Here is a 26,118-nt window from a genome sequence, read left to right as displayed (position 1 = left end):
ACTGCTCTACTTTTGTTGAGAAACTTCAACATGTCTGTTGAAGTGAATAACTAAAAAGTTAATTATTCAATCTTTTTATTTAGCCATGCAGAGATTGTGATTTGTAGTGCAAGTAATCTCGACCTCTTCAGGTGATCCACCTGAACAGACTGAAGATATAGATTCACAAAGATATACAAATTAATAAACTAATTTATTCAAACTATTTAAACAAAGACTTTGTATCTTCAGAGCTGCAGCCATTGCACAAAAATAGTTTTACTTTGCACAATGCCAAGTGCCTTATGTATGAATGCAAACACAAGCTGCTTGCATCTCCTAGTCTAAATGTCTTTAGTAGTGACTGTGAAGAGATACTTTCTGAAGGCAATATAGTGTGTTCTTTTATCGATGTAGTGGCCAGTTAATGTTCCCAAGCTTGACCGAAAGAGCACTGACTGCATCTAAAATGAAGCAGCTACCATGTGCAGCCCTCCTATGCTCTTCTAATTATCATGTCCACGCAATCCCAAGGGGCACGAAATGTAAACTCTGTGCAGCAAAAGGCACTCTAGAGTATCATAGAAATCACCTAGCATGCCCTGGTATGTTTTTACTCTACTGCATCCTGACCACTGACATTAAAATGTAATAAAACTGTTTTGTCAGAGAGAAAGTGAGATAGGGAATGAAAGTATTTTACTGCTGTTAGCTTACTTCTGTAGCTTTCAGAAAATCTAACATTTACATATTTCTGACCATTATTGGAGTAGTTTACCCTTATTTTGTTGTTTTTGCCATTGCAAAATTGAGCATGTTTTAACACGTAAGCTGAGCTTCATTCCGCAAAACTATTTGGCTGTGATGTGAGATTGTGATTTGAATTTTATCTTGGGGTAGCATACTTCTTCGCCACTAGGGAATGCAATTGTGACATAGGCCGTCGGGGGCCGCCATGGGGTCACATTTTGTACAGTTTTCCATTCATTTTGCTCATGGTCATTGGCGTTTAATGCTGCCATTATTGCAAAGTCTGGCTGCTCTGTGGGGTGTATGATAAGGAAGAAAGAAAGAAGGAAAAAATTGGATTATTACAAAGTATGTTCACAGATTTTCAATTTTTGTGTACCTTTTCTCGAAAACATGCAGTAATGTGAATGAAATTTTGGGCAGATCTTATTAATGCCTTTCACATGAGTGAAACTAAAGTCAGTACGGTGCCTTTAATATTATTTTGTAATTGTGCAAAACAGAATGGCGTCTTTTATATTTGTGATGAATTTGAGAGCTCCATGATCCATAAGTAAAAAGATACATTTTTTGAGGAAAATATAAGAGGCTAAAACAAATCTTTTATTAGATGCATAGTAATGAGCGTAGATACTCAAATACATAGCTAATTTCAGAAGCTTAGCACAGTTCAGTTCTTGAAACCGTTTTTTTTTTTTTCAAAGTATTGCCCTCCTGGAATGCTATTTTAAGAAAAAGATGCATCGTCTTCATACTCTCTTCACAGCAGCAGACATATTGTACATGGCAAGGGCATTGCTTGAATATGTAAAGCTGTGGCTTTTTTCGTCTTTGGGCAATTTCACCAGAACAGCAATGTCTCCTTGACAGCACTTGTAATCCAGGTGTGTAGCCTGCGATGATCTGGTTTGCCAGCTGGCTTTTCACTTAGTCCCTGCTGCAGTCACATTGTTATGTAAAAAATTCAAATAATGTTCGGCAGTGCCAGTGAGAAATTTTTGGTGGTAAGGGCAGGTGCAGCAGCTGTCTCTCACGTGGAGAACATACGAGCTTTTTGAAGAGAACTCTTGATGGCACGAATGTGCATGACACAGAAGGGCACAGGCAAAGTGTCTTTAGGGAGCTTGAATATTATGCACAGTGGCAATGACACCTCACGTAAGTAGACGCGTGCGTAGGCTATCACAGTTGTAGTCTCAAGACTGTCCATAGGAGATCATAGTGCTTGATGGTATCTGCATCATTGTTTGGAAACATAGATTTCAGGATGCTCTGAAAGGCTGAGCAAAGTTGCTTGGGTGTTTTGCAATCAGTTTGCATCAAAAGCACTACAGTAAAACAGAGGCAGCTTTGGCTAGACATGCAGAGGACATGGTTGCAAGAAGAGTTGACACTGTGAGGGCAACATTTCTGTTTGCATTCCTAGTCATTTACACTTTGTTGTAACACAGTGAATTTTGAATCATAAAAAGAGACATTGATGTTTTCACAGCATCAAAGACACCTACTTCTTGGACTGTGGCTGCCTACATGCGAGAGCTATATGCACTAGTAAGCACTTGCCACAGACCTGTGACAATCAATGTAATTTGATTTACAGTGCATAATCATACTCTGTAAATCAAATTACATTGATGAGGGTGTTTTTACATGTTACAACCACAACCCTTGATCCCCACAGAAAGGAGATTTTACACAATGGTGCACACATTTACCTGGCTCATTTATTTGCATTATATCTGTGGCAACATTAGATTATCAAGCCTGTAACAACATAATTTCAGCCTTCTTTCAGGACAGAAACACACTCAAAATTATTTAGTGTACTAGTAGCTCTATGCACAGCCTGAAGAATAGGAAGAGCCAGTGATTAGTGTTGTCCTGTGTACTGAACTAATCTGCTAAACAATGAATGTATATTAAATCTCTCTCTTTTAAATATTCTTTGGTAAGGTCATGCTTATTGTTACCTTTTTTTGCACAGCATTGGCGGATTCCCTCTGGAGTTGTCACGTTCCCGTGTGGCAGTGTCAGGTAAGGCAGCACTTTTGTTTGAATTTCAATGTGATGTGTGGCCTAAGTTTCGTGTGATCACGAACACCCCCCACCCCCTCCTCCTTTTTCAAGCAGGAGCTAGAACATGACTTCTATGACTTCCTTAGGTTGACAGTGTAATGCGGGGATGCTGAAGCACACTGAACTCTAGTGGCAGCTTTTAGTGGGCAACAAAAGGAGCCCAGGGTTTGCAGGAGTCTGGGGTAATGCAGAGGCTCAATTGTTGAGTGACAGTGCTATTCTCGCAGAGATCCGAATGCCACTGATCTGGAAGGACACAGACCACTTCAAGAACAAAGGTGACTACCGCCGGTTTGCTGTTTTCTGCCTGCTCAAGATTGGCACCGAGATATATGACACGGCTATGGTCAGCAATGTGGACCGTAGCATGACCGACGTCTCCTTTGATGACACCATTGTTTTGTAAGTTGAAGGATCTTCTCTTTGCTTGCCAAGCATGTGTCATTCGCTCTTTGTTTCTTCCATATTTGCAAAGAGGGTTGAAATGAGTGCACAGTTTTTTTTTTTTTTTTTTTTGTCTTATAGCTGGTGGAAAACCATTCCAAATGATTGAACTGGAAGAGTTCTGCTTCCTCCAGAACACTGCTGCCTTTAACTCCATAAGCATGCAACAGTTATACCACGTCACACATGCTCATGTAGCTGACAAGTTATGTGCATTTGTGGTAAGAAATGTGCCCGTGGAGGCAGTAAAAGACATTTGAAGAGAAAAGAAAGAGATATAATGGTGAATTACAAGAAATGTTAAAGTGGTGTTATACATTAAGAAAAGGAGAAGGGGGCACCCAGAGTCATGTCCCAAAGCACATAAACACTTAGAACGACAGACAGCCAAGCTAGTTGGTAAGGATTCGTTATGCACTAAACACATAGAACACATAAACACTAGCAGCTAGTACCAAGCAGAGATGCATGTTCTCAAAATATCTTTTTCTGTCAAAAATTTGCAGTCTATATTTTTTATGTAAAGGGCTTCCTTATTTTCTAAATTTAACCACAATACAAAGTTATGTGGTACCTGTAGGTCAATGACTACAGAGTTTTTCTTCTGAAAACATTATAGAAGTTTAGGTCTTCTTTTTTTGCATGATGGTTGCTTTCATCACAATGTCAATGCAAGCCCACAAAAAACTGTTATCATTGACTTCTGCACATTCACATGCTTGTACGTGTCCAGCAGTAGTCAATTGTCATCCTGTGCCTTTGATTACAGTAATAACATTCCACCTGACTTTGAGTTCAAGCTGGAAGTGTACAGCCATATTCTACAAGACGACCTCAGCATGGCCAGCACACCTCGAAAGATAAAAACCAAGATCACGAATTCCGTTAGCCGAGCCATAGGACGCAAGTTGGCTGCATCACTGGTCAGTTGCAATGCCAATTTCTTGAGCACATTTACTGCTTGCTTCATGCCTTCAAACGGCATTAGAAATTAAAGTGAGATTAGTGTTGTTGTTCTCATTATAATAAAACTGCTTGTAGACAGTGCAATCATCTCCAACTTGTTTAATAGTGCAGTAGCTATTAGTGTCAAGAAAAGTGTATATTGGAACATTTTCTTTTTCAGAGGCTCAAAAATTGTGATGCTTAATGTGTTGACATATCTTTAATGAAAGATGAGAAAAAAAGAAGGCATTTAATGCCTGTGCAAGAAGGCAACATGCCTTCTAGTACATAAAAAAACAGTGCAGGAAGTGGTACAAGGAGGAGGTGACAAATGACATTGGGCTGACCTGCAACTAAAATTTATTGCATTTTCTGTCTGAATATAAGCACAGAATGTAAGGGAGTACAGGACTAGGAGGGGTTGCGAAGGTATTGACCATCAGGTAGATTTTATGGCAAAGAGCTGTATCCACTTGCTAACCCAGCACATTTAGCTTGCAGTAAGGCTGGCATGGCCTCATCAGGCATTGCACACCTTTTTTCATGTCACCTAAGACAATTTCCAATGTAAGTTGTCTTGAATAAAGAGCGAAGAACTCAGAGTGGTATTTCTGCAACAGCCTGGGCTGTTGATGACTCAGCAAGGACTCCCCATTTTTCCTTCTTGCCTGTCCTTACCATGGCAGCTGCCATCTCCTTATTGGCCCACCGCTGTCACGCCAGAGCACACACGTTCTTTGTTTTCTTACATTCTTGCTCCATCGCCATTTATGTGTTGTCCGTTAGGGTTGTGTACAGTGTGGGTTGTGCATGTCAGTTCTGAAATTTCTTTACAAGACAAATGTTTGTTCATGGTGTAGTTAATTGTTATGAGTTGTTTCACCTTCCTACGCTGTAACCAAATCGGCAAAGGCAAGAAGCTCTTTTTGATGCCTTCCATCAAACGTGAGGCCTTGTGAATAAATACTTGGATAAGTCAAACTGGTTGGTAGATCTTCGAATTGTCTCGCCGGTAACGAGCTCACAAAGTAATAAGCTAATATTGTGTAGTCAAATTACCCATAAGTTTGTATTTCATGCTGTGCACGCTCAGATAAATTTGTTGGATATCTGGTGCTGTACTAAACAAACTTTAGGCCTTTTGCTGATATTAAATGCTGCATGTGTTTGGCTTTGTATTTAGTTTAGATCAGTAGCCGGAAGATCTAGGGGCAAATGCAGTGCCTTACACCTACTAAGTTTGTACTTACAATTTTTTTCTTAATTTTTTTGTTAACCATTGCAAAGTGCAAACTGTATTCTGCCTTGTGAAACACTTAAGAATGACCTGCATTTTCCATGCACAGAAAAGCCAGAAGCAATGAACAGCACTACATATTTTTGTCGCATTCAGGTAATAGATATTGCATTAACACTACTGGACACAGTCTCAGTTTTCTGAGCTTTAAGCATTATTGCACATGCTATAAACGTGCATTGTGACCTCAAAGAGCTTTCGGCCGTTTTTCTCACCTTGCTTTAAGGTCATCAACTGGGGCATTGCTGTTGCTATTCTGGAGAACACATTCATCTCCTGCATGCATCATACACTACTAAGCTTTAAATTTCATCAAGAGGCTCTTGGAGGCAGTATTCTTGGTGTCTCTCCTTGGGTTGTTTGGCAAATGTTTCTCTAACCAAAAGAAACAAGGGAACGGCTGTCAAATCAGCAGAAAATGGCCCCACAGTTCTTCATCCATATGTGTATTCGCCTAACAGATTGACATGAATAGCAGGGCGTGCTGATGTGTGCATTGTTTCTCAGTGGCAAGAAAGTTAAGCCACTTTTGCAGGCTGTTGATCCTGAAGTGCCAGCAGGATCCATCTGCACCAAACAGAACTTGACTGCACATGTTGATTTTTCAGTTGGAGTCATTCACTCGTATGGCTTTCATCCAGGTCCTGCATGTGAATACAGAAGTATTGCAACTTACAGTAGTTGGGAGTTGTCAGTAACCTGACATTGCATTGCACGGCACGCTGTGTCTGCTGCCCAGGTTTTAGCAACGTCATTGTTTTGTAAAAGTAGAGAGATCAGTAAGCAAGCAAGGAAACTGAAAATTTCAAAGTAGAAAACCTCGACATGGGCACATTTTGGCACATCTGTAAACTGTAAATTTCTGTAAAGATTGACTTGTTGAATGCACATTTCCTCAGATGCACAAAACACTGGGGCGCTTCTTCCAATTCGATAGTCACTGTATTCACACCCTGTTGTGTCATGGTGTATCAGTTTTGGTTTTTCTTCTGCTCGCGCCAGCACTTTTGTCTAACCACCTTGTGTAACTCCTTCACCATGATGCCACTGACCTGTATATAATAAAAAATCACGTGGCTGGCCGGGAGTCGCGTCACAAACTTCGGAAGCGTCTTGTTCGTTCCTTTCTTTCAGCACGCTTGTGGCTTCTCTCTGTTTGGGTAGCCCAACGGTCGCCCGTCACCTTGCCATGCCGTCACTTGCGTGCCATCTTCTCGATACCACACATACCTTCTTGTATTGTACCCTCGCACCCCACTTATGTCTATGCACACAGTGTTCAATAAGCTTTGGGTGCTGGTCAGCACTATGCTTTTTGTCTTCTTTTTGTCACTCCTTTTATCACAGTGGTTTTGTGTGCAGTCACATACCAACTGTCCTTCCTCAGAGCTTTTGCACATTCCCTCTATGCACATGGGCAGTACATTACTAAGACGCTGCAGCTGTCCTCAAGCCAAAACTACTCGTGGCACCTTTGACTGGTCATTTCACTGTGCTGCACCAGTGCAGTGATGTCGTGTTATAATTCAAGCGGTATTACAAGGATAAATGGGGTCTAGCAGTTATAATCAAGCCTTGTTACCTGTTTTGGAGCAACTTACTCGTGTAACAAAGCTTATTTGCTATTTTGAATGTTCTTTGTACAGTGGCCAAAGCACTCTGAAATAACCTGTTGAAGGTGCCATTAGTATACTGCTGCTGGTGATAGCCTGTTATACATGCAGGTTCTTTGAAGTTCTCATCATTAACATTCGTGGGACATATAACACAAATTGACTAGCATGGTGCCTACCTTACAGATTGTACAATGGTGCCATGCATAACAGTTATGAAGGTTAGTAGATATGATCACACCGTTATAGCACCACAATTGTCATTGCAGAAGCAAGCAAACACACGCGCAAGCAAAACACGCGTGCGCACGTGCACACACACCATCACAAAGTTTTGCTACATGTAGAACTCTATATGAAAAGCAACATGGTACTCAGCATCCAGAAGGCTGCACAGACACATACAAGCACACTTCGGCAGCACATGGCTGCAGGTGCCTTGGCAGGAGGTCTGTGCTAGTTTTCAACTGGTAGTACACCGTACTGTGCTCAGGGGTTGAAATGCAGTAGTCGGATGCATGGCGGCCAGTGCTTTTTGCACCACTGGTGAGCGCTGGGTAATCGCTAAAGGGCTGAATGCAGTCACAATGCATCAAAAAGTATTTCACTTTCATGGGGTACAAAGATGCATCAGCTCTGTGTCGCCAGTATCTACCGGTGATGCAAGAAGCAATGGCAGTCACGTGCTCTGAGTATCGTATTTCAGTTGCTGAGGACTGTGCAATAGTGAATGCAGTCAGGAAAGGGCGACAAAACAGTGTAATGATGGCTGAATACAATCCCTTCACAGCTAGGCAGTCACCTTTAATGCTTCATTCACATTTGCACAAAAAAATTTTTAGTTTATCTTTTTGTCAGCTTATGCCTGCAGTCATAGTTGCACTAAGCTGCATTTAGTGTTTCACGCAGTGAGGTTCTGGCTTTTTGAGTAACATTGTGTGTGTCTTCTGTTTTAGCAAAAGAAGCAAAATGTTGGAAGTTACTTTGTCACTGGGCACTCTGCACAGAACATTTTTTAAAAGCACCTGAAATAACTTGCATGGAACTCCAGCGAATGTAACTTATGATGTCATAGTTCTTGCGAACTGTGTGTGCTATCAAGAAAGTAATGCACTTCCAAAATTGGTGCTTATATTTATTCTATTGTACTCTGCATGCCCTAACCAGCACGTTCAGCTTACAATTTTTTCATGGCATAATTGCTTCTCTTATTCTTTACAGAAAGAGGAGCTGAACTCCTTCGAAATGTAAGACAGTTTTTTTGTGCATGCTGTGTTTTTCTGTTTCTAAGCATGCATTTTTATACTTGCATTCACTTTTTTTATTGCAGTAGTTTTACATATTTTAAGGTAAAAATCACTGTGTACCAGGGTAGCTGGAAAGTGACTATATGTCCTGCTCCTGATTGGTTGACATGCAGAGGGCCAAAGTTTGAGCTTGAGGCTCATGCTACGCTGCGACTGAGTGATGCCGATGACAAGGCACACACCTATGACCTCACCATGGAGAGCCTGGAGAATCCGCAGCTTCAACTACCTCTCTTTGGGCACTTCTGTTGCAAGCTGGCTGTTGTCCCAGACTGCACCCATGAAGAGCAGCTCTCAGGGTATCTTGGTGTTGTGCAGGTAACCACAGCGTTTCACTTAATTCTGTAGTTGTTACCACCCCTGCCACCATAGTGTTGTTGATTCCCCATTTACAATTGCCAACGTGAGCACCACCTGGGAATGGCATGCAATGATATATATATATATATATATATAATGAGAAGAAAAGACACCGAGGGCCCGATTTTTATTAGTCATATCATAAGAAGCCAACAAAGGCACCACACAATGAAGCCAAGGAAAGCATCAGGAAAATTAGCAAGGGTTGCAATTGAAATGTAGAAAAAAAGAGGAGGAGCGGGGGGAATGAAACTGAACGAAAAAATAGCTTGCTGCTGGTGGGCGTCAAACCCACAACCTCCACATTACGTGCGTGTTGTGCTACCGATTGTGTTACGGCGACAGCTATCAGTCCTTCCACTAACTTGGGTATTTATGCTTACTAAATCTAGCCCTAGGAGTGTTAGCCAGCGCCAATCAGAGCCATGTGGGCAGATGTGAAACATCCCTTTTTGCCCGATAGCATCACGTCACGTAACACATGAGCGTAGGAGAGGAGGTGCATGGCTAAAGAACCCTCATATGCTACCTAATGACATCAAAGCTGCCAGGTTCAAAACCCTCGCTATAAATGAACGAGAGAAGAAGGAAAACTGAGGGGCTCGATTTTTGATAAAGCCAACAGACAATGAAGCCAGGGAAAGCATCAGGTAAATTACCTGGAAATTAGCACTTGTGTATTGAAATGATTCGACAAAGATGCTTAAGAGTTCTTATTGTAAATAGGGGACTATGCAGGTTTCAAGATGTTTTGTTTGAAGACTGTTTTTTATGCATAAATAGAGTGCTCTTTTTTACCATTCCTGGTTTAAGTCTGGCACTATAGCTGGAATAATAATTTGCATATACAGTAGGCTCCATTTAAGACGAACATGAAGGGACCTTGGAGAGCTGTTTGTCCTATGAGAAGTCGATCTAAACAAGAGGGCACTAAATGTACTGAAACTAAATAAGGGTTCTTGAACTGTTCAGCTTCTCGAAGAATTCAGCTTAGCATAGTTTGTTTTTTCCAGAGCACTAAGCATGGCAATAAATAGAATGAATGAACAGCTTATTGACACCTGTATAATACAAGCACTGGTTAGCACTTGCTGTTCCTATTTTTTCACTGTTGGTTGGGATGATGTCATGTGGTCAAGTTATGCTGCAGTTGTAACAATTCCTTCTCTGTTTTCTAAACCCAAAAAGGCCAGCTCTGTGATGTATTTGTTACAGCGCCGTGTGATTCCGGAAATGATATATGATATGCACAAGGGTGGCTTCAAAAAATGTTACTTCTGGAGTCCACACAACCTTAATAATCAATAGATAAAAGCAAAACTCGCAGCAAAACTGAAGTCCCTTTCACGTGAAGCTACTGTTCAAATGGTCACCAAATATGTTCGCTTGTGCTTTTTGCACCTCAGCAGCAACCACAGGTTGGAAAAAATTTGTGCGTTTATTTCCTGGCCCATCACGTACTAGGGCAAAGAAACGGTGCTTTTGAGTGGAACAAGATGAGACGAGATGTAGGAGCACTGACTAGCAAACATAATGTTTATTCATAGTGTAAGGCTACACACATGCAGTCGCACCAAGTGCATGAAAGCAGGGCACATTTACACATCACATTTAAGGTATGACAACTCTGTCTCGAGCAAAAATACAGAGGGTTCTCAGGAACAAAGAATGTGTGAGATATTTGAAGCATTTGTTATCTACAAGTATGGTGGCTCCTGCTTCAGCGAGCTCTCTGTATCTTTGCTCAAAAAAGAGTTGCCATATCATGAATGTGATGTGTAAACCTGTCCTGCACTCATGCACTTTTATGCGCTTGGTGATGACCACATATGTGTAGCAGGTTTAGGTGCATGTTAAAGAACACTAGGGCGTCAAAATTAATCCGGAATCTGCCACTATGGCGTGCCTCATCATCCGATCATGGTTTTGGCATGTACAGCCCCATAATTCAATTAAAGTTTAACACTTCTGCCGCGATGCGATGTGCCATGTGAGGCAATGATAATGCTCAACCCTCTCAGAGATTACAAACAATGGCACACAACACCACCTCAATAAAACACCTCTCCCTGTGTGATCTGTGTACTACGCAGACAAACATCAGTGGTGCATGCAAGGTAATGTTTAACATTAACTCACTACTCTCGTATTGGACTAAACATTCAAAAAGTTACACATTTGCCATCTACATCACTGCTGCTTATCATCAATCAAAGAAAACAGCATAGAAAGCTTCACTTACATTGATTCCCACAATGCGTAGGATCCACATATTTTCACCCAAATATGTAGCAATCTGCCCAAGTTAGCACACTATAGGTATCTGTCACTGTACAGCTACTTTAGCTTCATGCAGGTCATATTTTGAACCATGCAAGTTTTCTTGACTGAGCCATGTGGGTAGAGCTTTGCAGATGCATAAGCAAGGTTGCGCAGGAAATGACACACTGGCGAAATTCTGCAATCATGTGGGATGTGAACAAGGATGTGGGGTGAAATGAATCTCTTTGCATGGTTCCTATGGATGGCTCACAATACTGCTTGTACTTTCTTCGGATGAGGTAGGGCAGATAACCTTTTTATGAGCAGTTATGAGAACTTTTATGAGGGCTGTAGTGTATGACACAAAGTATTTATTCATGTTTTAATTGCTCTTGTTGGCATTGCAAGCTCTTCTGTGCATCCAGAAAAAAAAAAACATACGGCTTAGTCTCTTCATAATCACTGCATAATTGCTTTTCGTGGTGTTACAGCTGGCCAATGGTGTAAGTGGCCGTCGACGCCTTTGGTGTGTCCTCAAGAACTTCCAGCTTTGCCTCTGGACTAGTCCAGAAGACGCTAGGCATCTACCTCCTGTTCTGAGCATCCCAATCAACATGGTGTGTATGGTCAAATAATTTCACGACCTGGTTTACCTACCTGTGCAATGTGGTTCACACGTCTGGCTCTAAGTAAAATGAGTTGTCAGAAATATTTTTTCTAGGCAAAAATCCAAGAAGGCTGCATAACTTAATATTGTTTACTTGCCTAACAGTTTACTTAAGCTGCTTCAAGTAAAAGATATTGAAGCAAATCAATTCTGTGGAAATCTGCTAGGTCAAGAAAATTTCGTCTGGAGAAAGATTGTCATCTACTTGAGAGTAGCTACAAAGTAAACAGAAAAGAAACCTATATCAGTTTCTCAGAAAGAAAGCTTTGCTGTTGAAGAAAAATTTGACCTGGTCTGAGGATTAAAATTAATCAGAACCAATGTCCTTTCGGGGTAGTCGCTCTACCATCCGAACTGATCAAGAAACTAGCCGATGGCAGTGCAAGGCGAAATTAATTGATAACTTGAAGCACAGGAGTTAGTGACGCAAAACTATTGTTAATAGTACCGATACTATCGATAGTTAGGTCATTATTGAACTATCGATAGTACAAAAACGATTGCTAGTACTGATAGTATGATTCATGATGCACTAGTGATAGTACTATGTACCCTAAAGCCTTGTTAATACATAATTTGGGAAGGGGGAGAGTGGACATGGATCTGGTATGCACTAAGCAATGTAGGTACGAATTAATCAACAATAGCAGATGAGCAGCTATAGACTTATCGGTTATAGACTCACTCAAACACACGCAGACAAATTTTATTTGCGACCATGCAGCAAAAAATTTGTGATTTTCCCTTGCTGCCATGGCGGCCTTGCAGTGACAATGGCATCCTGAAAGTCAGCAAGGCTGTGAGCCATTTTCTCCATCAGGCCCCACTTTTTTGCAAAACACCATCATGGCATCAACACATTATCTGCGTTGGATACGGAAGGGCCATCATCCATGTCATCATCCATAACGACGACATGGAAGTGCTAGAAGCTGGGAGGTGGAAACATGTCATGGCTACCGTGTTTTTACTTCACTATCAGTGGAAACCGCACTCCGGGAAAGATCCGTGCATCGCTTTTTCGCTATCTATGGTCTGCGTGCACGACATTTCGCCAGTTCCACGTTCGTGTGCACTGAAAAATGAAGTAAATACTATGAACTAACTGTTTGGCATGCATTAAGTGATTGCTGCTTCAGTGGTTAGCCAATACGTTGGGTTCAGTGGTGACAGGGTGGGGAAATCCATTGTGACTATATTCTAACCGGAATTACTTACTAGGTGGGTACGTATTAACAAGGTTTTACTGTATAGTGCGCTATTGATAATGTAAAATCTTGCGATGTTCCACACGTAAACACAGCAAATAAACTGCAGTGACGTTTGTGAGTTCCCAACTGCATGAACTAAGGATTCCTGATGTTCAGTTGTCGCAAACATTTTGGTAAAATTACTAGCCAAAAATTGCAAACCTATTGATAATACTGTCAGTTGTGAACTATTGCAATGCTATTGATAGTACTATCAATAGTACTAATATCTATAGTTTCTGTTGCACTATCAATAGTTTAATCCCAAAATATCATAATACTATCATTAGGAATACTACAGATTGTCATTGTTACACTATCTATACTTAAAAAAACTATCTATACTATTACCAATAGTTTTGCATCACTAGAAGGAACACTGAATCAACAAATCAGTTCTGCAGAAAATTTAATGAAAGGGAGAAATGTCATCTACTCAAGAGTACCACGAAACTACAAAGGTGTCACTTTTGGGCAACCCCTTCCCTGAATGTGCTTTTACCAGATAGTATTTGGAGGGAAAAATTGTCAAATGCCCGACAGTAGCATGTCTTACTATATATTTTTCTCGGGGAATAACTAATATGGTGAAGGTCATTCACAGAATGTTTCTTAGCAACTATTGCTTGAAAGTATGGTAGCTGCAAAGTTACTGGCATAAGTGCGAGGCTGTTAGAAAACACCCACAAGCTTCGCTGTTTGTTCAGTGTTGTACCATCCAAATCCTACCATTACTGTGGCATCATCGGCTTTTGTTTGTTTTGGCCATATCAAAAACATTAATTTCAGCAGCATGGCTTTTTGTTTGTTTGTTTTTGCTTTATCTGAGAGATGCTGTATTCTTACATTTGCTGAAGTTTTGTGCACATTGTGTCCTTCATTGTGATGAACCATAGCATGTTAATACTAGGACCACAACTGCTCCAGAAAGAATTTGATATTTTTACTCTGAGTTTTGAGTTCCCTATAATATGCAGTCACCTGCATATTTATTCTAACAACTTTAATAGAAGGTTATGTGTTTGCAATAGAAGGCTGTGTTACCTCTACTTCACAGTGGATCAAATTCTGCAGAAAGATTGCAGTTCTTGGTCTTCATTGTTCAATAAAAGACGATATAGTTTTCCTGGTTTGTATGCACTTTAAATTGCAACACTTTGTGAAATTGTTCCACACCTCAGTAGCTGCTTGCTTTTCCGATTAGAAGGTGTACATACAATGCTGTTTTCTTTTCATTTTCTTCCTGGACTAACTAGGCAAGCAATGAACTTAAGTGTTTTATTGAATAATGTGGACCAAGAAAAATGCAGTCATGTTGCAAGACTTAATAAGTGAGAACAAGTTAAACACAAAATGCTCTTTCAAAGTTGTTAGAATAGAAATGCAGCTACGTTTCTGTGTAGGCCTATAATGTGTGTATTGGATGATTAAGAATATGTGCCGTGTGCATTGCATGTGTTTTGTAGACCTGTTTGCACAATTGTGTGTTCAGTGCACTGTAAATATCTTTATACAGTAGAACCCTGTTGATACGTTCTTCAAGGGCGCGCGTACAAAAAAACTTAACAGCCGGGAAAACGTAACAGTGAGGAAGGCCACAAATTGCCACGACGTCAGAAACAGCTCTGAACGGCTGCCAGTACAGCTTGGTTCCCAGTAGGTTCTAACTGGTGCACACTTCTTTGGGTGCTTCGCCCAAGTCTTCGCCAACTTCTCCGTGCATGTTTTCTCCTGATATGCTGGTGCAAGCTCAGTCGCTTGCTGCAACGTATTGGTCGCGTGTTGCAACCTACTGGTCACTTTAACAAAATTTGTTGCTGGGCTAATTGGTTTATGCTTAACAACTGAATACTGGTAAGCACAGTTCCAAGACGGGACAAAAGAAAGACACAGAAGCACAGTACAAGCATTAACTCGCAACTAAATTTTATTGTGAAGACTTCACCTGCTTAAGTACACAGCAGACCAGGATCGTGCAACGCACTGTCCATCAAGCCAACCAATGCATCATACCAAGAAGTTTATAGATTACATCATCATTTCTAAAAACTGCTTTTCTTTGCTACGTAAAACAACCAACTTATCGCTAATACAGGCGCTTTTTCTTTCCTTCTAATATGACATGCCTCCATGATTTCTCTGGCCAAAGCATTGCCACTCCTGCCTAGAATTTTAATACCGTAAAGACTTGACTCACAGAGACAGGACCTTACAATGCATCAGCAAATGAAAAGAAGCTTTGTTAGCTACAGATCACTCGTGTTCCCGTACTCGATCATTGATGCATCAGCCGTTTTGTCCGATATATATCTTTCTGCACTTAAGCGGAATCTCATACACAACGCCAACTGCGCATGTGACATATGGCATGGTATGCTTCTTTCCACAAGCAGGTTTCCTCGGAGGTCCCGAAATGCGTGGACACAACCCAGCAATTTGTGTGGTGCTAGGTTGCGTGGCACTGGTTTTAACATGACCGACAGTGACATTAAAACATGGTATATAACATGTTACCTGCTCCCATAGTTTATGGCCCTTTCATATCCAATTTAGCTAGTGCGCTGAGTGTCATGAGGACATTCACAAAGAAGTGGGAACTGATGGAGAAACTGGCTCGCAGCCTTGCTGAGTTTGAGAATGCCGTTGTCACTGCAAGGCCACTACAGTGGCAAATGAAAATCAGATTTTTTTGCTGCCTGCTCGCAAGTAAAGCTTGTCTGTGTGTGTGTTTGAGCGATAATTAACACTTTTTGGTTGGTAAGTCTAAGCCACTCATCTGCCATTGTCAGTTAATTAGTGCATCACTTAGTGCATACTTGATCCCCATTCCACGCCAACTACATATTAACAAGGTTTTACTGTAATCGCTGTCATAGGTAGTTTATTTGGTTAACAAACATAGGGGCATTGCTTTTATTTCTTATTGTCTGCAAAGAACACATAGTCTTTGGCTGTAGCAGCTGTATAGTACCTCTTGTCCTTAATTTAAGTTCCCAGTGCAGACTTTCAAGTGATATATGCTCATGTTCTCTGTAGGACACGCATCTACGAACAGATAACTGCTCTTCAAAGTACATGCATGCCATCCGCATAATCAGTGCCATTGCTGACAAGGTGCAAGAACATCTCATCGTTGCTGATGGTGAGCAGGACTTCACAAAGTGGTTGCTTCACTTACGGCAGCACATAAAGGATCATGGTAAGTCGGGTTGAAAAGCGACACATTGGTCACGCATTCAATTTTGAGGTTAGAAAGTACAAAATAGCTGTAGTTGTACAGATGCTTGGTGCATATGTATGTATGTAAATGTAATATGTAATCGTAATTGCCCTATCAGTGGTCTTCACATGCAGAGGAACAACTTGTATTTCTGGAATATGCAAGAATCAGATATCAAACAATTTTTTTCCTTGCCCAAGGTGGCTGTGTTGTGGATGCTAATACTTGGCTCTAAAAAGCTTTCAAAGCAATGTCTTAGAGAATTCGAAGCATGTACTGAGGACATACAGATGCTGCCTTACACCAAACAGCCATTCAAACCAAGGAAAGGGTTTTGGTCCTTTTATTTATGCCAGAGACCAACTGCTGTGCTTGTTGCATACAGTGCTCTCCATATTTAACTGTAGCACACACACACAAAAAAAAAAGATGGAGCACAAGTGGAAGAACAGAGACACACGCACAAGTGCTACACTCACAACTGCATCTTTAAGAAAATGGGGCCTTAAGGAAAACAAAAATTGTACGCGCATATGCAAAGCAGTTGAGGACAGCAGAATACTAGGTGGAGCGATGAAATTGGGAAATTCGCGGGCGCTAGTTGGAATCGGTTGGCGCAGGACAGGGGTAATTGGAGATCACAGGGAGAGGCCTTCGTCCTGCAGTGGACATAAAACATGATGATGATGATGATGATGCAAAGCACACCATAGAATACATATTCCTATGACTTGTGGCCGTTACTACATAGGCTAGGCAGGGCATTGTCTGAATGCACAATTATGAGAGCATAGTTACTCTTTGAAATGCTTTCCATGTTTTCACATTATACAGCAGTGTAAACAGTGTGGCTGCCATTTTTTTATGACGTCATAGTGTTCCGTCAGCATCACGACACTTGGACATGATAGATGGTAGAGGCATATATTTTATTTGCAAATCACCAGACACATGTGTGAGTCAACCTTCTGTGCACCTACACCCAGCTGAGATTTTGTATCTCAGCCGCAAGTGGAATTCTTGCATTTGTGGACATTGTAGCTTTTATGGAAGTGACCTGCTTTTCTTATGGTGTACTAAGTGCATGCATGTGCATTTTTTGCTTTTGTTTAGCGTGATGTAGTGCTGTACTGAATGAGCTATGGCAGAAGGTATCTTCTCCTGTAGTTTTGCAACTATTTGTGTGCACGTACAGTTGCAGACAAATGGAAAAAAATAAAACTGGAAGATTGCAATCAGACTGGTGAAATCAAAAGACTAGACTGAAGGGAAGTGACACAATTGTATAGTTGATTGAACTTAGTCACTCTTTGCACAGGAAGACCAAAATTAATTTTATTTCTCTCACAACAAAGACTCTTCACTTTTTTATGCTCATGTTTGAGTTGTCTGCACATGTTACCTAGCCTTGAGAATGTTAACCTGCCATGCTCCAACCATGGTACTGAGTGTGGAACGTCATACTAAGAAAAAGGTGCCACATGAAATATGGTCTCAGTTCAAAGCACTGATGTACCCCTTACTGTACCTATCATGTTTTGAATCAGTGAGGAACTGTAGGCAGTTAGGGCTTGCTAAGTGAAGCTGCCAAAACAGCCATCAGGCATATGAAGGCACATTTTTCAGTGTCACTGAGGTGTTGACCCATTCAAGCAAGCCCCCTCCTTTGCTCCAATCGGTTTTTGTGTTCGCTCTCTTGTTCAATCAACACTGTACTTACAATGTTTCGGCACCTTGCATATGAGATGTGAAAACTTGTTGCCAGTTTCTGTTGCACTATGAACTGCAATATACAAATTCAAGCTTTTGCACAAGAGTTCCCACGTATTTATTTATGTACTATAGGGAATCCAGCCTGGTGGCATCATATTATCTACATTAGCTAGTGACTGTCTCTGCAGTTCTCAGTAGTGAGCAATTCTGTTCAAGGCGTAGAGTGCAAATATCACTAAGCCTTGCAATTAGGAAGGGTGTGTTCATCGAATATCCAAGAAAGTGGGCGAGAAGACTGCCATTGCCATAGCTCAATTGGTAAACTATTACATGCTGCTGGCACCACCCGCAGAAAACACCTACCGCACACTCAAGGAGACGCTTAGGCACGTGGCGGTATTTGGCATTGTCAGCAGTGATGCCGTGTGCGGTGAACTGTGACTCGACTTGTGCAAACCAAAGTTGAGGATCACCAGTCCAAATGGGAGGCAGTTTGATGTCTAGAACAGATACCGTAGGGCTGGTGACATCGTCGTTTTGCTGCATGTCCGGGTCACCAATTGTAGGGATGTGCGTGGAACGAAGACACAAGCGTGTGTCCTGTTATTTCGATGACAATTGGTTTTTATTTTATTTCTGCTGGCAGCTTCTTGATACGCTGGTCTCCCTTTCCCTTGCTCCTCGCGCTGGCAGCGCCATGGCTGGCTCGCAGTGCATTCTGAGTTTACCACAATACATAATGCGGAAGATGTAGGTTCAGCTCCCATTAAGACATTAAGTAGACTGGTTAGGCCAAATTTTCGGACATAAGGAACAGTGTGTAAACATTTGATCATAAGCAGCCAATGCAAAAAAAAAAAGGAACATGCTTAACACAAACTGTGAATTTGGTTATGCCAAACTTTGGCAGCCACTACTCATGCCTGCAATTAGGTTCAGGGCACACTTGGAAGAGGTAACTCTACTAGTTTCACGAGAACCTATAAACAGCTGCGCCAGCATTGATGATATGCGAAAACCTGCAAGGCTGACACGACATAAATGGTAACTAAGTAAGTCCTTGATTGGTAATTCCATTAGGACACTGTCCAGGAGCCCCAAGAACCAGCTTCATACTTGACCGAGCTGTTAGTGCCCTGAATACTTTGGTGAATTATTTTTTTTTTCAACAACATCAGGGTACTGAATAATTTTTGAGCAAGCTAGGTGAAATGTCAGCTTTTGTGGCAGAACACAGATTTGCAAAGTGCTGGCAAGCAAATCAATAGCTTAACCCCGGGATGTCTGACATATATGTCTTGAAACGCTGCGTTTGATACCTCCAAATTCTTATGTAAGCACAGGAGGCTTCATGTAAAGCTTATATAGTAGTGTTTTGGATAAGCTTAAGCAAGTTTTCAGATATGGATAGATGTGCAAGCCAATAGACGACTTTAGAACTAAAGTCAGCGCTATCTGTGGCACCAAGCGAATTATGGGAACTTTGAGGGTCAGTGCTGGTGTTGGAGGCCATGTGCTGCATAGCCAGATACCGCGGCCTTTTTGGGGTGCCGGGATGAGCCCCCTCGTTATCAAAATGCTCAGACAACAGCGTGCTCTGATTGATCTCTATGGGTGACATAGCTCCAACTGCATGGGCGTGGCGACACGAGCCAGCTTGAGCTTGTACTGTGCTTCGATGTGCACGAAATGTCTCGTACTGTCTGTGCACGCTGACCCTATGTACGCAAATGTGTAAGGTCAGCAGCTGATGTTTCTTCTCATGGGCTCTTCAGCTACACTTGTAACGCAGCCACTATTCTATGGGGAATGTCTGAGAAGTTATCGGCCTGTGAAATGCGTGGAAAGTTTGTAAACATTATCAGACGGCTACTGCAATCGATCGTGTTTGCGTAGTGTTTTCTAAAACAGTGCGCTCTCATGTTTAAAGGTGAAAAACATACTTGCTGGGATCTTGTAGCTGTTAGTACCACTATACACCAAGGCATATTTTTTATCACACACTTGGAAGGAAGCGCAAGCAGCAGGCACTATTTACATGAAAAACTTGTCAAAACGTGCTACAAAACACATTCACATATATCTGTTCAAAATAAAATTCTCAGTGTTCTGACCGGCACAATGCTTATTCCAGTGCATCAAACACACAAACTGTTTAAACGCCCAATCGCATTAAAGGAGTCCTGAACCACCCCTCAGGCTTGGTGAAAAAGCAGCATGCCGAGCATGCGCTGCTGTGAACATCTCAGCCAAGTTTTGCTGTCATGCGCGGCACGTACATGACAGAATTAGAAGAATAAGAATGGGCTGGGGTGAATTTGGCAGGCATTCTCAGATCATGAACAGCAGCTTGCCATTATGCCTCAAGAGAAAAGTGTATAACAGCTGTGTCTTACCAGTACTCACGTACGGGGCAGAAACCTGGAGGCTTACGAAAAGGGTTCTACTCAAATTGAGGATGACGCAATGAGCTATGGAAAGAAGAATGATGGGTGTAACGTTAAGGGATAAGAAAAGAGCAGATTGGGTGAGGGAACAAACGCGAGTTAATGACATCTTAGTTGAAATCAAGACAAAGAAATGGGCATGGGCAGGGCATGCAATGAGGAGGGAAGATAACCGATGGTCATTAAGAGTTACGGACTGGATTCCGAGGGAAGGGAAGCGTAGCAGGGGGCGACAGAAAGGTAGGTGGACGGATGAGATTAAGAAGTTTGCAGGGACAACATGGCCACAATTAACACATGACCGGGATAGTTGGAGAAGTATGGGCGAGGCCTTTGCCCTGCAGTGGGCGTAGCCAGGCTGATGATGATGGTGATGATGATGATGACTGCACGTGGAGCTCGCAAGCAGAGCGCGAAGTCACCTTTCTCTTAAATGCTCTATTTTCAACAGTAGCACGCTCTTCACTATTTTCTGGATACGTTATTTTGTAATACAGCAGATTCCCATGCGCGGATGCTATTGGCCAACAGCTGGCATCAATCAAGAAGGACGTTTGGATCAGTGCACATCTTCCTACTGTTAGTGTGTATATTTATCGATGCACTTTAATAAAAAGGTTGAAGCAAGCAAAAATCTGCTTTCGAATTTCGATAATTGCATACTTCCGGAAGAAGCTGAGTGTCATCTGCTCACACTCTGCCATGGCCCCGGGCCCATGTAGGGATTAGAATTTGCCCGCCCTGCTTATCGGTGTTGTAGCTGTCGGGTCACGCCAAATTCGCCTAGTTTTGAACGCTCAGGTGGCCTCGAACCACGCAAAACGTAAGGTAAGGCCAAACTCATGCTTGCTGGCACGCGCGTACTCCTGGCCACTCCTGGTTAAACGCCTTGGCAGACTTTGCTTGGTATTGAGCTGTTGATAGTGCTTCAAAATGTGCAAGTTGGATGACCTACAGCGGTTGCTTAGTGGCTATGGTGTTGGGCTGCTAAGCACAAGGTCGCGAGATCGAATCCTGGCCACGGCGGCCGTATTTTGATGGGGGCGAAGTGCGAAAGCACTCGTGTAACTAGATTTAGGTGCACGTTAAAGAACCCCAGGTGGTCCAAATTTCCGGAGCCCCCCGCTTCGGCGTGCCTCATAATCAGATCGGGGTTTTGGCGCGTAAACCCCCCCCGCCCTTTCTTTTTTTGCAAGTTGGATGTGGCTACTATCCGTCAGTCAAGCTGGTGCAGGACAAAGCCTGTCCGCACCACCTAGCACAGCCAGATTTTAGCATATGAGCACGAACGGGCACTGAAAGTATTTCTGAAATACCCTAACGTAACTTCAGATGCATTTCTGGACTTAGATAAAAAGTGATTCAGGGCCCCTATAAACATGATTGCTGTCGGAATGTCTCCACGCTTACCAACAGTTGAAATGCAACACAAGTAGTGGTGCAAAACATACCCCATGTTCTGAATACGTGCCACTATTTTCTCAGCAGTGTGTCGTGCCTGTGCATTTCACGTGTTCAGCAAAAACATGTTGCGATTCGTGAGCTTCACTGAATATATCCAGCAGGCAAAAAGCGAGTGCCGGAGCACAAATGGACTCCGTGCACCGACTGTACAGAGACACGTTTGCTGCGGGACGCACACTGCATTTTGTGACCACTGGGGTTGCGTTTATTTACGTTTACTTGTTGTGCTATGGTAAGCTAAGACGATAGAAGAAACACTTGATTCCAGTTAGATGGGCACATTCTATGTAAGTGGCTGCAATTGAAGCCGACAGTGAAGCGCCTTCCCTCAAGATTGCCATAATAACATACCAACACCAGCTTGAAGGCGCGTGCCACTATCTAAAGTCATCTGTTACTAATGAAGTAATTACTATTCAAATTATTTTTCACTCAATATTTCTTTTTAATGTACAAATGTGCTCTTTATTGCCCAAATAAACCTGCACAATGTGTTTAATTTTCCTTCATGTGGAGTGCTGTTTGGGCTTTGTGGGGTCAATTAAGAGTGCGTAAAGTAGTACTTTGTGTCATGCAAATCCAGCAAATGTCTTTTTATATCCACATTTGGTTTTAATGCTGCTGTATTTTTATGTATGATATGATTTTAAGGTCAGGGCTATAAATATATATATATATATAAATGGGGCCATGTTGTCTGCAAGCAGAAAGGCCAGAGTGAAAAGCAAATGTTTGTTATAACTATAGCTAGGGTTCAACGTTTTTCGGCTTCATTCAGCTATTGTATTGCTCTAATTAAATATTATTTTGCACTTATTTCATATTTTAAATTAAGACGCTCAGTTGTTTTTTTTTCACCGTTTCATTAGGTGTAAGTTGACCTGTCCCAGCTTTTAATATATCTTTGAATGATTGAGTGATTGATAAAATAGCCAGTCAATGTTTTTTTTATTTTTAAGGTAAATAAAAATTGTCTTTTGCATGTTATTGCTCCTATCAACATATGTAGCAATACTTTAGCATTTGGAATGCTTTTCCAGAGCTCTGGGGAAATCTTGCATCAAAGCGCATGGAAATTCCTTCTCCAGGACCTCGGAGAGCGCCAATGTTTCTTCACGCTCGACAGACGTCTCTCTATGATGAAACATCCTTAAAAGGTAAGCATTTCACTTGGCATAAAATATGTCATTACTAAATAAAACTTATTTCACAGTGCATACTCTGATTGCATGAACATAATGCTTTCTTTTTTTATGTGTGAGCACGTGCATGTGTTTGGTTGTGTGAGAGAGACCACAAGCCTGAGCCACATCTTAACCCAGCTCTGGATGATCACACAAATTATTTTTAGTGCTAGTTATCATGGGTTTGCTGAAAATCTAGACCATGTGTGTATTTTGTGGAAGTGCTTCACTGATGTGAACATTTAATTGCAGTAGCTGGGATCAAGTTGTAGTAGCTGGACTACAGTTCTTAGCCACGTGTAGCTGCTTGCCGTGGCTACATAGTCAAAGTTGCCGTAAAACTGTCCAATTCTTCCATAGTTCAGCCAGACTGTATTGATAGAGCAAATGTCATTAAGTAACTTTGCATTATCAAAAATAAACCTGTAATTTAGCTGGGAGGTAAATGGGAAGATGCTCTTCACAACCTTCTGAATGGGCCGTGAACAGGGCTAGGCTACACAAAGTGGTTGTGAGAAAAAGCATAGACTATCCTTAAATATGTGAGCCTCTAGGATATCTGTTGTTTTGCTTGCTGACTCACAGCACATGACATTGTTCTAATGGCAACTTCAACTTGTTGATATGTTATAATGTGTATGCCAAGAGACTTATTGAACTTCATGGGACTAAAGGTAACATGATTTACCACTTAGCATTAAAACAGTAAGAAATTTTTGAATGACTTGCAAGATATTTTATATAAATAATCAAAACATTGCATGCCTTGGTCCCTGTGATTGTGTTCTGTTCAATGCTTATGTAAGAAATGAATTTGCACTTCTTTCTTGTTCAGTTCAGCATTCTTTCCTGTACCTCACCTGTAAATGCAGTTTTTGTTGCACATACATTGGTCAGCAGCAGTATTGAAGGCCAATGGGGGGGTGGGGGGGGGGAATGGTCGTCATGTTGTTATGGCAACTATAGGTATCATAACAAAACATAAGTTATAGATGAATATTCACTATATTCATCACTATATTCATCACTGTAATATCAACTATACAATCGAACCCGGATATATTGGAACTCGAAGGGGATCACGAAGTAGTTTGATATATCGATAATGCAACATACAGAAATCGGCTTGAGACGCCGCTCGCGGTCGCAACAAACGGTGGCTTATCGTAGCATTCAAGAACAGCGAAGTCCATACGCGCAACTTGAAGGTGTACTTAATTCCACAGAAAAAGAATCGCTAATCTTTGACTGCTTCTTGCTCTGGGAAACAAAGTTGAAAACGCTGCTTTCGATCTTCTTGAGACTTTTCAGGTGCGATAGTCCGGTGCCCTCTATTTCACAGCAACAACGCCAAATCAGGCTGAACACTGACACCAGCTCAGCGGTTGTGTGCGAGCACATTTCCTCGTGACCACGGTGACCTTCGTCACCATGGAAATCGCCTTCCTCTTGGGTGCCAGCAATTCCCGCCACAATGTCCTCGTCAGCTAGAGCAGCTACAGATTGAACGTCGCTGTCAGCGTCGACAAAATTGTCAGCAGTTACTTCGGGTGGGACGGCACCCGGAAAATGGGACAAGTCGCGAAATGCCTCTTGCAAATATCCATATTCGTCGTAGGCTTCCGGACATTCGTCTACGGCCACTGCAAGACCTGCCTTGCAGAAACAATTGGCCACTGTGTCCTGCTTCACGTCGTTCCAGTCGCCAGTGATCATCTGAATGGTCCTCAATAGGTCAACCTTCAGATCGACTCCCATGCGGAATTTAATTAGGAGCCGCTGAACAAGCCTCCTCCTGTAGCCGACCTTCAGTGCCTTTATGATGCCAAACCGGTTTCCTCGTTCTTTCATGCATGTGGCTTACAAATGTCATGCAGCGTCGCGCGCCCGCGGGAGGTGCGAGGGGCTTTGGGGAAAGCGCACCTTCCAGGGCACGGCGCTGCTCTAGAGCAGCCGTCGCCAAGCCGGTTTTCTCCGCGCACGCGGCTTGCAGACGTCAAATGGCATCGCGTGCCTAATGACTGCAGATGGGCGTAGGAGATGCATGCGCCTTTGGGGAAAGCGCACCTTTCAGTGCGTGGCAAAGGGTTCGATATATCAAATGACCTGCGAAATTAGAGTTCTATATGTGACACAACTTCCCTATACACTTACACAGGATTTTCAAGGGGATAATCTGTGTGTTCGATATAACCAATAATTCGAAATATCCGGGTTCGACTTTATTCACTATATATAAACCTGGGTGTTTTTTGTTCTGGAAACTGCTTCTCTAGCTAAAATGGCATGTATTTGGGCCAGCTAGTGACAAGATGAACAGGAGTATGCAGTTACCAGCAAGGTTTATTTTAGGGAAAAGCACTAGCATATATATGGGCTAGCCTAAACATCATTAGAAGAAAAAACTGAGCAAAAAGAAAAGCAAATTCATGTGCAATTCGAATGAACTGGCAGAGGTATAATAGTTTTGCTTTGAGCAATGAAATGAGAAGCACGCTTCACTCTTTTTACTTATATAATATAAGCTTTGTATATCTGGTGAGCTATTTTACTGAAAACAGTTGTCTTAAAAACGGGGCTTAATTAATGTTGTGATGCTTTCTTCTCTATGATCTTCAAAAGCTAAAATGATAAGGGCGTAAAGCTGGTCAGCCTGTTGATGTGAAGGAACCAAACAAGGTAGGAAACGTCACATGGGCAATTCTTTCGGTGCTCTTTCTGCAGCTAGTTTTGGTATCAAAGTAGAAAAAGGTTAATTTTTGGTGATGGATATTTTTAACGGATGGCATTTTTAAAGTCACATAAATTACTTTTGCTTCCTGCAGCATCCAACTCCAGTACTACTATTGCAACATTGGCATTACAACATTAGTTAAAAGGTTAATTATCTTACCTCAGTTAATTGGCAAACAGACTGTGAATGGCTACTTGACCATCTAGTGTATACCATGCTGAAATAACAAATAGTGAAGAAAGTATCATTGCACCGGTTCAATCCTATCTCTAAAGGAACCTGTCTGCATTAAAATAGATCACCCAGTATACCTCTTGCTTTGTTTTCAGCATGCCAAAAGGATACTGAGAGCAGATGGCAAGACAGGTATATGAAGCCTGTGTTGTACAGATATGAGGGATACTCG

General features: G+C 41.9%; 1 protein-coding gene across 3 annotated transcripts in view; it reads left to right on the top strand.

Moving 5' to 3' along the window:
• Positions 1–26,118, top strand: part of LOC126545268 (rhotekin-2-like) — a 196,181-nt gene that overhangs the window by 164,606 nt on the left and 5,457 nt on the right. For all 3 annotated transcript variants that reach the window (XM_050193055.3, XM_050193053.3, XM_055061318.2), the window contains exons 3-10: positions 2,714–2,763; positions 3,033–3,207; positions 4,019–4,172; positions 8,326–8,351; positions 8,525–8,729; positions 11,525–11,650; positions 15,987–16,149; positions 22,835–22,951. In XM_050193055.3, coding sequence (XP_050049012.2) covers positions 2,714–2,763; positions 3,033–3,207; positions 4,019–4,172; positions 8,326–8,351; positions 8,525–8,729; positions 11,525–11,650; positions 15,987–16,149; positions 22,835–22,951 — 1,016 coding nt within the window. The remainder of the gene's footprint in view (positions 1–2,713; positions 2,764–3,032; positions 3,208–4,018; positions 4,173–8,325; positions 8,352–8,524; positions 8,730–11,524; positions 11,651–15,986; positions 16,150–22,834; positions 22,952–26,118) is intronic.

Source organism: Dermacentor andersoni, chromosome 1, assembly GCF_023375885.2.
Source record: "Dermacentor andersoni chromosome 1, qqDerAnde1_hic_scaffold, whole genome shotgun sequence".
NCBI classification, from domain to species: domain Eukaryota; kingdom Metazoa; phylum Arthropoda; class Arachnida; order Ixodida; family Ixodidae; genus Dermacentor; species Dermacentor andersoni.
The sequence above is the reverse complement of the archived record's forward strand: the minus strand, read 5'-3'. Positions and strand labels throughout refer to the sequence as shown.